The sequence below is a fragment of the Ambystoma mexicanum genome, chromosome 6p (genome assembly GCF_040938575.1).
Source record: "Ambystoma mexicanum isolate Mex_15411 chromosome 6p, UKY_AmexF1_1, whole genome shotgun sequence".
Lineage (NCBI taxonomy): Eukaryota > Metazoa > Chordata > Amphibia > Caudata > Ambystomatidae > Ambystoma > Ambystoma mexicanum.
The window spans coordinates 437,998,028-438,014,521 of NC_090935.1; the positions used below are offsets into that span (position 1 = coordinate 437,998,028).

Consider the following 16,494-nt stretch of genomic DNA (forward strand, 5'->3'; position numbering starts at 1 on the left):
GGACTGCATGTCAGAGGCAGCTAAACACATCCTGGAAGGTGAAGAAAGTGATGGCTTTCTAGCTATTATAAGGGATGAAAAAGAGGCTTCGGGAGAATGCCTTCAATCAGGATTGGACACAGCTGACAGTATCAGCAGGTCCATGGTGACTAGCACAGTGCTACGTAGATTTGCGTGGCTAAGAAAGTCTGGGTTTGCTCCTGATGTGCAATCCAGACTTCTTAATATGCCCTTTGATGGCTCAAGGTTGTTCGGTAGCAAGGCAGATGAAAGGTTGGAGAAGCTACAGACCTCCAAAGGGGCGGCAAAATCTCTCAGTGCCGCTATAAGACAACCTCAGCAACACCCCTACACAGGTTCATCTTCCTGGAGGGGTCGTCCTTTTCGCTATTATTCCTCAATTGGAAGAGGGCAGGCCAATCAGAGAGGTCAAAGAAAATTTCCTTGGGGGCGAGGAAAAGGAGCTCGATCAGCCCCAGCAACGGCATCTGTACCATCAGCCGCTGCTGCAGCTGCTGCAAAACCACTCTGAGGTTTTCACCCACAATACCCCGGTGGGAGGCAGAATCTCACAGCATCTAGAAGAATGGCAGGGCATTACTTCAGATGCTTGGGCACTGGAAACAGTATCCCAGGGTTACTGCCTTCCTTTTCTAAAGAAACCTCAGAATCACCCTCCGGAATACAACTCTGCCAAACATCCGGATCCGCTCCTGTTGCAGGAAGTCTTAACCCTGCTACAGAAAAGTGTAATAGAACATGTACCTGTAGCGGAGAGGAACAAGGGTTGGTATTCCCCATACTTCCTTATTCGAAAGAAAGACGGAGGACTGAGACCCATCTTGGACTTGAGAAACTTGAACAAGTTCCTAAGGAAGGACACATTTAGGATGGTCACACTTTCTCAGATCTTTCAGGCTCTCCAACTCCAGGACTGGTTACTATCATTGGATCTTCAGGATGCTTACTTTCATGTGCCAATCCATCTCAAGCACAGAAAGTACCTGAGGTTTGCGATTGGCAATTCTCACTATCAGTTTCGATCTCTTGCCATTCGGGTTGACCTCCTCCTCAAGAGTTTTCACCAAGTTGATGGCGGTGGTGACAGCGAGTCTCAGGAGAGGGGGGATTCATGTCTACCCCTATCTGGACGATTGGATGACCAGAGCACGTTCTCAAGAACAAGTCCTGGATCATCTGTCCAAGACTTGTCACTTCCTTCACAAACTAGGTTTTTCTCTGAATTTAAAAAAGTCAAACATGATACCATCACAGAAGCTCCAGTTTATAGGAGCAGTCCTGGATACCTGCTCGGGCAAAGCCTCGCCTCCCGAAGAGAGAGCTCACCACATTCTGCAGATGGTAACAAAATTCCAGAATACCCAGTATCTTCCGGCCTCCGATTTTCTCAGGTTGCTCAGTCTGATGGCATCCTGCATTTTTCTGGTGCCAGAAGCCAGATTGAGAATGAGATCTCTTCAATGGGCTCTCAGAACTCAATGGTCCCAATTCTGAGGGGAAATGTCAGATCTGCTGCAGGTCCCAGCCCAGCACAGGATCTACAATGGTGGGCTTGCAGACATCATATCCTCAGAGGAGAATCTTTTTGGCAGCCATGGCCGGAGATAACCGTAGTGACGGACGCCTCACTTACGGGGTGGGGAGCCCATATCAACGATCTAACAATCAGTGGACGTTGGTCTCCATCGGAGTCCAAACTACACATCAATCTTTTGGAGTTGAGGGCAATCAGACTAGGGCTGAAGGCCTTCCTGCCCTCTGTACGGGGAAAGAACGTTCTGATAATGACGGACAATACAGTGCCATGTACTACCTCAACAAGAGAGGAGGAGTGGGGTACTACCATTGTGCAGAGAGGCGATGCAACTCTGGTTCTGGGCAATACAAGAAGGGATCTCTCTATCGGCAATTCATCTAGCCGGAGAGCAAAATACAACAGCGGACACTCTGAGCAGGCAGAGCACAGTCTCTCATGAGTGGGAGATAGCTCAGGAAGTCATTCAACAGATCTTCACCCTTTGAGAAACCCCTCAAGTGGATCTGTTTGCGATCGGGGCCAACCGGAAGTGCGAACTGTACTGCTGAAGGGAATTTCCCACGAGAGGAGCTCTAGGAGACGCGTTCGTGGTGGAATGGGAGTTTCCACTTCTGTATGCGTTTCCTCCAATCCCTGTGATCCCTCAAGTAATCAGGAGGTTGAGGAAGTTTGGGAAAACCATGATCCTAACTGCCCCGGATTGGGCCAGGAAAACGTGGTACCCGGACCTTCTGGACATGTCCATCTGCCCTCCAATACGTCTTCCAAGAAGAGAGGATCTTCTCTCGTGACAAGAAGGTCATGTTCTCCATCCAGAGGTCAACACACTCAACCTTCACGCATGGCTTCTGAAAGGCTGAGATACAAGGATTGGGATCTTCCGGATGACGTGATGGAGATTTTGCTTTCGGCTAGAAGGCCAGCAACCAAATCTCTGTATCGGTGTCGTTGGAACAAGTTCAGTAACTGGTGCAGAGAAAAGAATGTGGACCCATTTCAATGTAATATCCCCACAATTTTATCTTTTCTGTTACATTTAGCCAATCTGGGGCTCCAGGTTGGGACGATAAAGGGATACTTAGCAGCGCTATCCATCTTTAAGCACTCTTCCGAAGCAGAATCTTACTTTAAAATACCCTTGATAATTCAATTTCTAAAAGGTTTAAATAATGTTTTTCCCCCCAATACCTTTCCAGGTTCCAGTGTGCGATCTAAACTGGTCCTAAAATTTCTCACATGTGTTCCATTTGAGCCTTTACATTCTTGTCCTCTCAGGCTCCTCACGTTGAAGACAATACTCCTTGTAGCATTGACATCAGCCCGCAGCCCTACGTTTTACCCTCCTCCTCATGCAAGCAAGGAAGAGGAGCGACTTCATAGACTAGATCCCAGGAGAGCTCTTAGCTTTTACATCTCAAGATTGGCAAAAATGTGTCAGTGTGATCAATTTTTTGTGGGCTACACTGGACGTAAACTGGGCCTTCCGGTAACTAAACAGACATTATCGAGATGGATAATTTTAGCCATAATAGAATGTTACAGATTGGCGGGAAAAGAACCACCTGATGGACTGAACGCTCATTCGACCAGGGGCATGGCAACTTCAACAGCACTGTGCAAGATATTTGTGCAGCGGCCACATGGTCATCCATGCACACCTTTATAAAACATTATACATTGGACTCGACTTCTTCTCAAGGAGGTCCGTTTGCGAAATCTGTACTCTATTTTGTACACGATTAAAAAAGATACTGTACTCCCACCTCGAATACAAAACTGCTTTGGGAGTCTATCTAAGATGAGGAATACGTGGGCGGACACAATCTATTCGAAGAACAAGTTACTTACCAACTGTAACATTCTTTCAATTGGATGTTCATCCCATGTATTCCTCATTGACCCTCCCATCCTAACCCCACAGTACAGTTTACGTGAATTACACTCTAAACTCTTTTAGGGCTTGGGTCAAAAGAGGCATGTCATTGACTATCACAATCCATGGACGCTAATATATACGAAAAAACAGAACTGAAGCCAACGGGCGCGCTCGAGGCTCTTATACGGGGGATGACGTTGGTGCTCGACGGATGACGCCGAGGGACATCGATGCCGCGGCCTCGAGTGGAGCGCCCCCTACTGGAGAGAGACATTTTTTTTCGAGTGAAACCTAAAGGTAAGGATATATCTAAGATGAGGAATACGTGGGAGGAACATCCAATCGAAAGAACGTTACAGTTGGTAAGTAACTTGTTCTTCTGTTCTGTGGGTCTGTTCCGTATGGGGAAGTTTGAAATCATCGAAAACAACTAGTGACCACTGTATGCTTACAACTGAAATCAATACTCTCTCTTGCACAACAATCTGTAGAAAAGAAGCTATAAACAGGGTCTGATAACGAACTGTATAGGCAACAGAATAAAATGGACAGGGAAAAAAATGCTAATTTCAATGCCACTATGGTAAAGGATCATGAGAGCTTCTCCTTTTACCAGCGGGCAGACCAATTCTCCAGCATGGGGTCTGGCATGGATTCACATGCTCATGAATATTCCCCGTCATCAGGCTGGGAATCCTCGGTAAAGAAAAAATCAGTATCAGTTTTGTTTCTGATCTGTCTTTCTTAGTAGTAACCAATCACTGATCTCTGGGTCATACTGCCCCCAGCCAATGACTGCCCTCTCCCTAAGCCCCGCCTCTGGCAGCCATCCTCAGAATTTTACCGCACGCTCAAGTGTTGGGAGTCCTCGTGCTTTAGCTCTCGAGTTTTTGCTGCGTTTTCGTGCTTTTTCAGGAGATTTTCTCATTTTTTCGGTTTAATCGAGCCTCAAGCTCCACCGTTTGTACTTCCGATAGCGGGGACCCGTTTCGGAATTCTTCGACGCCCCTCGAGGGTGAAGTTTTCGTTGAGTTTACGCTTCTTGGAGGATTCCAGAAGATCGGCGGCCTACCTCAATGGACATGGCCCAGGACAAGGGAAGCTTGACACCCGGATCCAAGCTGTTCAGGTGCTGCCCTGGATGCAGATTACAAAACTTTTTCAAGGAGGACGAGCATTTGCGATGTCTCTACTGCCTTCATGAGGACAAGACGCACGTGGAGAAGGACTGTGCGTTCTGCAAGAACCTTTCGGAACGGACCAAGCAAGATCGTCGTTCCCGCCTCGCCGCCTGGCTGGAGAAGGGCACAGCAGGTGAGAAGGCGAAGAAAAAGTCTAAGCGGGCTTCTAAGTCCTTTGAGGGTGCCCCGGCGACGGGGGCCCAACACAAGGCCAAGCACCGCAAGTCTGCGGGCACCGGGAGCGCCGAAAAGGTCGGGCTCTTCGGCTGCCAGGCAGGGCGCGACTTCCCCGGCACGTTCAACCACGAGCCAGCGCTCTGGTTCGGGGAAGAGGAAGTCTGAGAACCCGGGTAAGCTGCTGGAGCGGCCCCGGTCGATCTCAAATGGGGAGCGAGGCGCTGACCCTCCCCCCAAGGCGAAGGCCCAGGACGCACCTAAGGTGGTGAGGGCTTTGATCCAGCCGGCAAAGGCCTCTATCGAAGTGGTCGCTGCAACCCTGGCGAAGCCGGCTGAGACTACGCCAGTGGAAACGCCTCTGGGCCCAGAGTATCCCTGCCACCGCGGAGGGAATCCTCTTTCCAGCCCATCGTTAAGACCCCCGTGAAGTCCCCGGCGTAAAAAGAGGGGGCGGGTGGTGGCCATTACAGACTCGGAATCAGCCTCTGAGGAGGATCTGGTGGAAACCGAGAAGAGCCTCAACGAGAGGTTCATAGGCCTCAACGAGAGGTTCGAGAAGGTTCGATCCCAGGGGCTGGTCCCCGCTGACGTGATCGAAGATAGCGACAATGCCGACGAAGAGGGCCCAGTGGAGCAGCCTTCCCGTCCGTCGCAGCCATTTCCCGAGCCCCAGGATAGCTCGGCTGCCATTTTGTTGGCGATCCAATCCTTATGTACTGAGATAAAGACGAGATTACCACGGACCCCGATGGAGGATCCAGAACCAGGCCCGTCGGGAAACCCTCCGAATCCCGTGGCCAGGAAGGAGAATCACGTCCCTCAACTGCTGTTGGAGGTAAGGGCGATGCTCAAGAAAGGGGCCATCGAGCTTGTCCCCAGGAGGCTCCGGGGCTCCGGAGTGTACTCCAAGGTACTTCCTCGTCAGAAAGAAGACAGGCGATTGGCGCCCCATCCTGGACCTGCGTCGGTTAAACAAATACATCAAGGTGCAGAAATTCAGGATGGTCACCCTCCAGCACATGCTGGGACAGCTGGAGGAGGACGACTTCCTATCGTCGTTGGACCTGGAGGATGCTTACTTCCACATCCCCATTCTAAAAGGACACAGAAAGTTTTTCAGGTTCGTGGTTCAGGGATGCCACTAACAATTCAGAGCCCTACCGTTTGGATTAAAGTCGGCACCCTGGGTATTCACCAAGTGCCTGGCACCAGTGGCGGCGCGGCTGCGCCTGCAGGGGATCCACGTCTACCCCTACCTGGACGACTGGCTAATCCGGGCGAGGACAAAAGAACTCGCCGTCGAACACACAGCGAGGACAGTCCGGCTGCTCACAGAACTGTGGTTCGCCATCAACTACCCCAAATCCCACCTGGTTCCGTCGCAGGTAGCACTGTTTCTGGGAGCGAAGCTCGATACAGTGGGGCCGCTGGCCTCCCCGTCAGAGGAGAGGACGAAGACCATTCTGGGCAAGGTGCGGTGCTTGCTAGCCACGGACGTGGCCAGGGTGAGGTGCATCAAGTCCCTCCTCGGGATGATGTCCTCATGCATCTATCTTGTACCCCTTTGCAGATTTCGGATGCGTCCCCTACAGGAGTTCCTCGACGCCCGCTGGCTTCAGGCGACGAGCTGCTTTGAAGACAGGATCCCTCCCTCACCTCACTACAGGCACGGATTTTCAAACCCCGACGTTTCAGGAGATGCTGACGACGGATGCCTCTCTGGAGGGTTGGGTGGCCCACATCGGAGATCTCCACGCAAGAGGTCTTTGGCTCCCGGAGGAGAGGTCTCTCCACATCAACATTCTGGAGCTCCGAGCAGTGTTCTGGGCGCTCAAGTCGTTCCTTACGTCCCTCAAGGACAAAGTGGTGAGGATCTTCACCGACAACACCACCACAATGTTCTACATACGGAAGCAGGGGGGCACCAGATCCCCAGCCCTATGCAAGGAGGCCCAGGCTCTGTGGCACTGGGCCGTCGCCCAGGAGATGTTTCTGGTCCCCTTCCACTTGGCAGGAATAAAAAACACCATCGCCGATTCACTCAGCAGGGAGCTGCGCTCGTGCCACGAGTGGGAACTACGTCAGGACCAGGTGGATCGGCTCTTTCGACGATGGGGCAAACCCTGGGTCGACATTTTTGAGACGGCGACGAACTCCAAGTGCCAGAGGTTCGCCAGCAGGTTCCCGCAGCCGAGGAGCATGGGCGATGCTTTCTCGTTCCCCTGGGACGGCCTCTTTCTTTACACGTTCCCTCTGTTGCCGTTGCTGCTCCGCCTCATCAACCAGCTCAAGAAGTCCAGGTGCAGAATGATCGTTGTCGCACCGGTGTGTCCGAGACAGATCTGGTTCCCGGACCTTCTGGACTTGTCAATGTCCCCACCAGTCAAGCTGCCGGCGGACACGGATCTTCTCTCCAGAGAAGGAGGCGCCATTCTCCATCACGACCCACAGTCGCTGAACTTGCAGGCCTGGCTCCTGCAGCACTAGAGTTTGGAGGGTACGATATCCCGGCTGACTGCAGAGAGGTTCTTGCAAAAGCCAGGACGTCCTCAACTCTCAAGTGTTACGGTCATAAGTGGAAGAGGTTCTCTGTCTGGTGCCGTGCACAGAAGGTTAACCCTATGCGGATTACGGCCCCTCAAGTACTGCCGTACTTACTGTTGCTGGCCAAAGCTGGACTGGCTCACGCCTCCATCAAAATACATCTGGCTGCCAACTCCCGATATACCAGGACTACGGGAAGGGCGTCCTTGTGGTCTCATCGCCTGGTGAAGGAATTTATGAAGGGATTATTCCGATCGTTCCCGCCGGTGAAGGCTCCTGCCCCGGCGTGGGAACTTAATGTGGTGATGACCAGGCTCATAGGGGCCCCATTCCAGCCTATGCATTCGGCGCCTTTGAAGTTCCTGTCATGGAAGACAGCGTTCCTCGTGGCCATCACCTCTGCACAACGAGTGGGAGAGATCCAGGCCCTATCTTGCAAGCCTCCATACTTGACTTTTCATGACACGAGGGTGGTGCTGAGGACGCACCCTCCTTCATGCCCAAGGTGCCGTCGGACTTCCACCTCAACGAGCCCTTGGTGTTACCAGTTTTCTTCCCGTCGCCTTCGACGCCGGCCGAGAGGACTTTGCACTCGCTGGATGTAGCTAGAGCGCTGAAGTTCTACGTGGCCGCACGAAGAGTTTTCGGAAGACGTCACAACTGTTTGTGAACTTTGGGTCTGTGAATCAAGGGAATGCTCTCTCGAAGACTTCCATCTCCAGATGGCTCTCTGGCTGCATCATGCACTGTCACCGGTTGGCAAACCGACCGCTGCCCGGCCGTCCGAGAGCCCATTCGACCAGAGCGATCGCTGCTACCACCGTGTTCCTGTCTGGTGTGCCCCTGCTGGACATCTGCAGGGCTGCTACGTGGAGGTCGACGCACACCTTCACAAGATTCTACTGCGTCGATGGGGACTCCAGGGAGGAGTCCAGGGTCGCCAAGCAGTGCTGCGCAACCTGTTTGCCTAAGGTGAGCCTGGTGAGGAGGCAAGAATTGCTTAATGTTGAGTTTTGGATGTAATGCTTAATGTTGAGCCTTTGCCACCTCCCGTGGTTGTGCATGTGTATACTGCTATGTATTCTTTAATTCATGAGCATGTGAATCCATGCCAGACCCCATGCTGGAGAAGGAACAAGTTACTTAGCTGTAACTGTTGTTCTCCAGCATGGGTCTGGCATGGATTCACATACGAACCCTCCCGCCTACCCCTCTGCGGCTCTTCACTTTGAAAGGGGCCCCTAGGGAACTCACCCTGACGTCTATGGAAACAAGGCGGGTCACCACACACGATAGAGACGCCAGACACAACGTTGTATTCCCAAAGCTAGGGTTTTATTGCAAAGCAAAAGTCTCAGTTGACCAACTCGGTCTCACGCCCCGCAACGTGTATCTCTAGACCTCAAGGGACGCAAGAGAGTGAATTATATACATCAGTTACATATATACAAAATGCATATCAAACAATCAGCTATGACACGTTTAACACCCCCCTTTATTGGGTTTCTTTGAACTTGGTGTGATGATGGACATCTCCAACCACTGACACCTTCAAACATCTATTCTAGTAACAATTTGCAATTTGTGAGTGCAAAGGCATCTTTCGGTTATTGAATAGAACACAGCGCTTCTGTTCTTGGAAGCGATCTACATACAGGGGGAGTTGCATTCCAGACCATGCTATCTATCAGGTGCTATTCGCATCCTGGGAGCCGACATGCTCTAGCGGGCTCAGCAAAGGGGGGCCGTTAGAAAAGCATAATTCATGCCTTTAGCTGTATTATTCTAACATATTCTACCATATAACGAGACTGGCTGGCAGCTGTGAAATGATTAAATGCCCTGCAGCTCTGCTTCAAGGCTACATTCGGGAGGGAGCCGGGCATTCTTCCTGGCGCTGCCTACGTTTGTGTTTCAGCGAACTCTTGTTATCCTCACGGCCCTGCGGCCTTGTCCTTTTCACATACAGACAACAATGTTTCACAGTCGAGCAGTGTAAGCAGAAAATATACTGTGAAGCAATAGGAACAGAAAGCAATGAGCGATGGTTAGAAAACAAAATGGCGATTCTTGTTACACCAAAATGGCCGTTCATTGGCAAACTCGAAAACCTATATTCTGTCGTATCGTGCATAAGACGGTTGGCCCACGGCCACCAAAATGCGTTTGCGGTCTCAAAGTAGAGGTATCCGTATTTCTAGACTGACAACTTGGTCATACTGCCACTTTGCGTGCTACCAAATCTGAGGATGGCTGCCAGAGGCGGGGCTTAGGGAGAGGGCAGTCATTGGCTGGGGGCAGTATGACCCAGAGAACAGTGATTGGTTACTACTAAGAAAGACAGATCAGAAACAAAACTGATACTTTTTCTTTACCGAGGATTCCCAGCCTGACGACGGGGAATATTTATGAGCATGTGAATCCATGCCAGACCCATGCTGGAGAACAACAGTTACAGGTAAGTAACTTGTTCCTACTCAGCCTTAAAGTTTACAAACTACATGGGGAAGTCCCTTTCTAAAATGGAGGAGTTATACAGTCACAAGAAGACGATTAGGAGCTCCAATCCCCATATCTTCGACAGCAAAGTTTGGGAACGCAAACGCCTGTTGAGGATAAGAATCATCAACAAATCTGGTTATTCCCCGGGTCTAATGGCCAGCATGAAAAACAAAACAAAGTTATAAAAACTGGTCTATTCATCATAGAAGCATTACATTTCAGAGAGATGGCGAAGCTATGTTACGATCCTTACGAGGACCTAACTCCGCCAACTTCTGGAACCTAATTAATGAACTTGACATCCACAGAAACAGGTACTTTCAACTGAAGGCAGAGTAAACAACATGGAAATTACACCGATCCAGTAAGTCGACTAACTGCAAAACCCGAAATCAATGATGTAGCGTAGCCACACTTATACATGAAGTACATATTCATCCATTCAAGAAGTTATACAAACATGCACTAGTTTATTGCATGTAGGCACAAAGCACATGTGTATAAGAGGTCATACCCACATACATATCTTTATATTTACATACTTTGACAAAGCTGAAACCGCAAGATGTAAAGTATTCATATATTTAGCTTGACTGTTACTAACATAGAGAAGCCATTAGGAACAATATGAAAGCTATAGGTCTATGAAACGAACAGAGAAGGAGAGACAGGCTTTAGGTGCATGGAAGGGCAGACATGATCGCCGCAGCCAGAGGCAAGCAGAAACAAGGCACCCAGCCAAGCACAAGTGGAAATGGAAAAATTCCAGTTACCATGACAATGAGCCACCCACAGAAAATCAGGCTACAATCTTCATAATTACAAGCAGGGCAGCTTAATTTCGTGGTCTCAACACATGTAGCCCAGCTGAACAGGACAATGCCCATTTAACCGAGATAGATGAAGAGGACCTTTCCCATCGAACCAGAGGAGGAAAGATATAAATGTTGTCCATGAACTGCTAACTGATGGCAACGTTAGAGAACAATTCAAAAATGTCCATTCCCATTGCCTTGAAAGGGTACACTCAGTTTGGTAACAGTCCAGATTCACCTTTCACGTGGGGATATAATCTGTTGCAGGGGCCAATGGTCTCTGTGACCCTGCAACATTGCAACCTAGCACTAGTAGAGGTCATCCTAGGAGGAGCCACTAGATATGGCTATCCAATGGTAGAACTATTCCCTATAGCTCCTATATGTAGCTCAACCAAGCTGACCAATGAGAATGACTGATAGGTTTCTGGGATGAAACCTGGATTTGTGAGGTCACACTGAGATAAAACCGGGTGACACATCATTAGAAGACGAGAGCTCCGGAGGATACTTGTTTTTCTTGTGTAATCAATGTAATTTTTTTTTCTCTAATAAAAGACTGTAACTTTGCCCCATGACTGAGTCTTCCGTTCTTGTGGCTGAGAGTCTTTGATGGGCCCAAGTGTTCTCTGATAATTGGGGCGACTGCTAGAGAGCCCTGGCCACATCTATTCACAATCACTATTCTTTCCGCAGAAGCCTACATTGCTATAATACAGATATTGCCGAGTAAGCCCACCACCAAGTCTCATAACTTCACATTTCTTTCTAAGAGTACTCTCACTAAAAGGCCTTGCATTTGGTAATGTTTGTGTTCCCTATGAGAATGTGTACATTCCCAACAAGTAAGCATCTCAAATCCTCATTGCCCAATGGAATATTGAGATGTAAGTTCTGGGGTACTCTGCAGGGGTCTAGCAAAGGTTATAAAACCTAACAATGGCTCAAATAATTCCTACAATGGACCCCGGGCATACTAAAGTGGCCAAGATCCCAAGTTAAAAATAATGTTTGGAAGGCTTAGAGTAAAGTGTACATTTTATTATGGCTGCCAGAAGTGCTTGTGACTTTTAGTTCTTTTTAGGTTTTTCTGTGAGGTCATTCCAGATGTTGGAACCCATCGCCCTCAATCTTTTTCTTCTGCTGCAGACTTGATTTGAAGTCCTCATGGATGAGGATAAGTGGATTTCCATGATTTCCATGGACAGACATGACATGCCCTTTTCCCATATTGTCCTCTGGATGGAGCACTGCTATTTATTGTTTACTCTGCCTTCAGTTGGGAGTCTGTGCAGGGCTTGCATCCTAGGCTTGTTATCTTTTAATTCATTGACCATATTGATTGTGTGACTGTGAGTGTCCTCCGATTTCTTTTATTCCTTCTGGAGATATGGCTACAGAAAACTGGATAGAGACAATGATGCATATATTGCCTCACCTGCGATGGGTGCAGTGGTAATGCATTCTCCAATTATTTGAATGGTGTATCTCTCCCTACACATACAAATATACTACTTGCTTTTCTCATAAGTGGATCACATTTTTTTGTCACTTAAGCGCATTTAATGTTTCATACATTACTCAAACCTAAAATGGTCATAAGAAAATGTGTTGCCGTCTTCAGTAGAATAGAAGATAAATGCTGTATTTATAAAGTATGCTAGACTTCTGATACAAAAATGGTAAAACTATTCTGAAAGATTATTTTACACATATAGATATTTTTGTCTTTGCTTTATTCTGTTTAGTATCTGTTTGCAAATTAATTGATCTTGGTAAAATATGTTTTTTTTTCTTTTTCCAGCTTCATGGTGCCATGTATGGAAACGGGATTTACCTTAGTCCTTTGTCGAGCATATCATTTGGTTACTCAGGTAAATATGTAGCAAATACTTGAACTATTGTTTTCACCTATTTTACTGCCTCATTGATGTTCTGTGATGTACAAAGTCTTGGCGCATGGAAAATGATAGTAATCTACATAGATTGTATATTTCTGATGAAAGAATTCTGGGCCTGATTCCCAGAACATTGTATAATGTCGCTGTGAATCAGGCCCTAAGTGTTTCTTGCATTCTGGCACATATTCTGGTGTGCATTGGGTTTTGCTTCTTCACATGGGGCCTCAATACCTTCAACTCTCTCTTCCTACATATCTTCCTTCTCGAGCTCTTCGCTCATCCGCCTGGAACTCTTACTTCGGCTGGTGTCTCCCTCTGGAACAGCTTCCCTGCCTCTCTGAAAATTGAGGAGAACTACCTCTGGTTCTGGAAACACCTCAAGACCTTCCTCTTGCTTCTGCTTTCTCTCCTTCTCTCCCCTGCTGAACTCCTGGCTGAAACTGCACTGGTTACCTGGCTACCCTCTGTTGTTGGGTCCAGGTCTCCTCCCCGCCAGTTGCACACCTACACTGCCCCCCTGGCACTCTGGGGTTTTTTCTGTATCCCCACAGCCCCCCACCAGTACTTGAGACCTGATGCCCGAACTTACCCCTGCAGCTGCCACCAGCTGGCCACAATTCTTATTTATTGTTCTTATTACTGTTTTTATTATTTACTGTTATCCTATGTATTGCACTTCCCCTTCCCCCTCGCACTTTTCCCCCTCCCACGCTCCCCTGCACGTGCGCGATCTCAATGTCACCTGGCCTAGTAAGATCGTTTGTCTCTGTCTTCCCTCTGTTCCCCTCCCTTGCCGCGTCGCGCCTTGAAACACTTGTGTATAGGCGCATTATACATGCCGTATCATATCACCTCGCATATGTACCCGATAATGGATTTCTTTTGGTGCATGTGATAAGATGCACCATCACTTCATTGGACCAAAAATGATGTGTCCTATGCACCAAGATATTAGATCTTAGCTGCGCACATTCAGATGCCATTTTCCACCCCCTTCACGGATTTTGTGAAAATGAGGATGCATTTCTACACATTTCAATGCACATTCTGAATTCAAATACGGGATGCACTTTTAAACGTGCATCTGTTGTTTGTTTTCTTTTTTTTCGTGTGAGAGTAACGGTTTCAACCACAGCTGTCACACATATGTTTATCCCCAAATTGATTTTTTTTAATTTGTTTTACATTTCACATTTACAGACCCTTTAAAGGCCTATCACTGTAAAATCCACTCCAAGCACTAACATGGGTGCTGGGAGCCTATAATGCATTAATATCAGGAGCACACTCCCGACACTAATGTATGCACGGGGGCTGTCCAGCTCATCTTTTTTTGCGTTGCTACCCAGCCCCGATGAAATCGTAGTTTCCTTTGAGAATACGGTGGCCTGCTTAATCCTGAATCTAGCTCAAATAAAAGAAAAACCGCATCTCTGCTTATTTCGTTAGTGCTAGTTTTCAGAACGTGCCTCTATGAGTGCATTAGTCTGCTACATTGTCATCAATCACGAAAAACATAGCAGCGGAACCGAGTATTTAAGCGGCCATAATAATATCAGAGATCTGGAGCTGGCACAAGTACAGGAATCCGTCATAAGTATTGGATAACCAGGCTTTATCAGAGAAAGGGCTGTGCTATTGTATACAAAAATGCCTACTGGTATTATAAAGAAAACCCTTGGACTCACAACCAGAAGGATTATCTTAACACTTCCTAGCTTGACCATGCGAACGAGGATGCTCTACTCACTATACCGTTGCACAAGTATTCAGAGCCAGGTAGAAGCAACAATAGTCTTCTTAACTGGAGGGGATGCCAAACCAGGAGTCACACTGTTAATGGATTTAGAGCTAGCAGGGTGGGCCAGTTCAGAGCTGAAACCAAAAACTGTTAAAAGAAGTGAGCACAGAGATCAGGAACAGACCAAGATAAACTAGACAGAGGAAAAGACAGATGCTTACAAGTAATGAACTATAATCAGCCCAAATGCCAGCTACCCACACTCCGTACAGCACTTTGCTGCTCTCGAACTGGGTCTGCACTTTGAACAATAAAATATATATATTTTTTAAATCGCTACTAAATATAAATAAAAATCCATGTCAGTGTATTTTTCATGTGCCCCTGTTTGAAATCCTACCTTATTTTAGTATAAATTGGATAATTTTCAAATGTCCCATATTACGCTCAATTTTCAATACTGCAATATTTGTTTCCTAAAAGGAACAATTCATATTTGTGCTGTTACGGGGAAACCAAAGAACGCAAACGTAGCAGAGAAGAGGTTCACTGTTTTGTTATTGTCAAAGGAAATCTAGGAATGCCTGCTGGCATAGGTAGATGCAACCGAGGTGTGTATTACTATCATAAGCACTGTTAGGGTAGATGAAATTATACGTAGTATCCCCAAGGTGTAGAGGGACCTGAAGTCCCAAGTCCAAAAGGCTAGGTCGTATTCCAAAAAGCAAAGTTCTGATTGGTACCACTGAGGATATAGTTGATCCAATTCACTTCCATTGTCTGGTAGGTATAGTGTGTTGTCACACTTCTTTTTTGTTGGTGGAGTTTGGTCCTCCATGATCCTGGTCATTGTTCAGTGTGGGTATCTTTATCACATCATCTCCTGGGGTGGTGAGGTGTTCTTCAGTGGTCATTGGGCCCTTTAAATCATCAGGGGTCTGCAGTGGGCAGGTGTATAGTTCTCCTCCAGCATTCTCTTGGGCTTGGCAGTCAGGCCTGGGGTAACTCAGGGACGTATTCTCCCTCCTACATGGACATTTCGAAATAGGGATCCCTCCACCTGGGTATTAACTATTAAGTCTTAGGATGACTGATGACCTGCTCACTTCCATACCCGTCCCACTCGGGTTGACAAAGCAGAAACAAAGAGGTGATGGCTGGAAGGTTTAGAATGAATCTGAATCTCTGGCATTGCTCTCTGCAAACTTCCAGACTAACTACAGCAATCTTTTTGCCAATCTTGGTCTTGTCCCTGTTAGCTTCCTTCCATAGGTCCCCAACAGGCCCTGTGCCTTAGCATGGATTTTTCTCCTGGGCACTGGATCACTTTGGTCCAGTGGATCTGCTCTCCTTATCCTTGTTTGTGCCATAATCTAACTTTACTGTAGCCATGTTCTGCCTCCTCCTGCTCTCACTTATGCTACTCCATCTCCTCCTGCAACATGCAACAATACATCTATTCTTTAAACTATATTAGCTAAGTATTTTGATGGGGCTCAAGATGCTGCTATGCTGTTAGCCCAGAGCAGGCATATGAATGTTGGCCTGCATTTTAGTCTATTACAGTTCCACACATGTGCATATTTCTTAAGAAAAATAAACACAATACATGTAAGGAACTCTTCGGCAGCTTGCACGAAAAGGGCAAAGAATGCTGTTGTTTCCTCCTCTCTAATTTGCAAAGTTTAATATCTCACAACAAAATTAAGGCAATTAAAATGAAATCTTGTAATTGATTAATGGTTTGTGCTAAGGTTGGACGTGGCTACAGCTGGACATTGCTAAGTGGTACATTTTGCAGTTTGTTTCACTCAATTTCCTCTCTGGAATTTTATAGACTGTTTTCAATATTGCTTAATATTTTTATAATGTATGATTTCTTCATTTGGGGACAGTAAGCGTCGGACAGAGGAATATATGTATAGAGTACATAATGCAGCCATGGAATTTTTAAACCTCTGTCTCATATGAACAGATTATGCAAGATCAGGTTAGTAAGTGTAGCATGTTTATTGGCTGCAGTTCTCAGGAAATGAGACACTAGAGTGAGCCTAACCTGATCATCAAGATATGGAAGAGCAATCTCGTTATGCGTGGTGTAAGGTGGCACAGAGTTAGGAAGGGCCAGTAGCCTCCTGCAGAAGGTGTTCTGAGTCTTTTGTAGGCAACAAGCAGTCTGATGGCATATAGAGTGACTGA

At 47.4% G+C, this 16,494-nt stretch overlaps 1 protein-coding gene across 3 annotated transcripts in view; it reads left to right on the forward strand.

Moving 5' to 3' along the window:
• Window positions 1–16,494, forward strand: part of PARP8 (poly(ADP-ribose) polymerase family member 8) — a 1,351,312-nt gene that overhangs the window by 893,161 nt on the left and 441,657 nt on the right. For all 3 annotated transcript variants that reach the window (XM_069627250.1, XM_069627248.1, XM_069627249.1), the window contains one exon: window positions 12,458–12,527. In XM_069627250.1, the coding sequence (XP_069483351.1) occupies window positions 12,458–12,527 (70 nt within the window). The remainder of the gene's footprint in view (window positions 1–12,457; window positions 12,528–16,494) is intronic.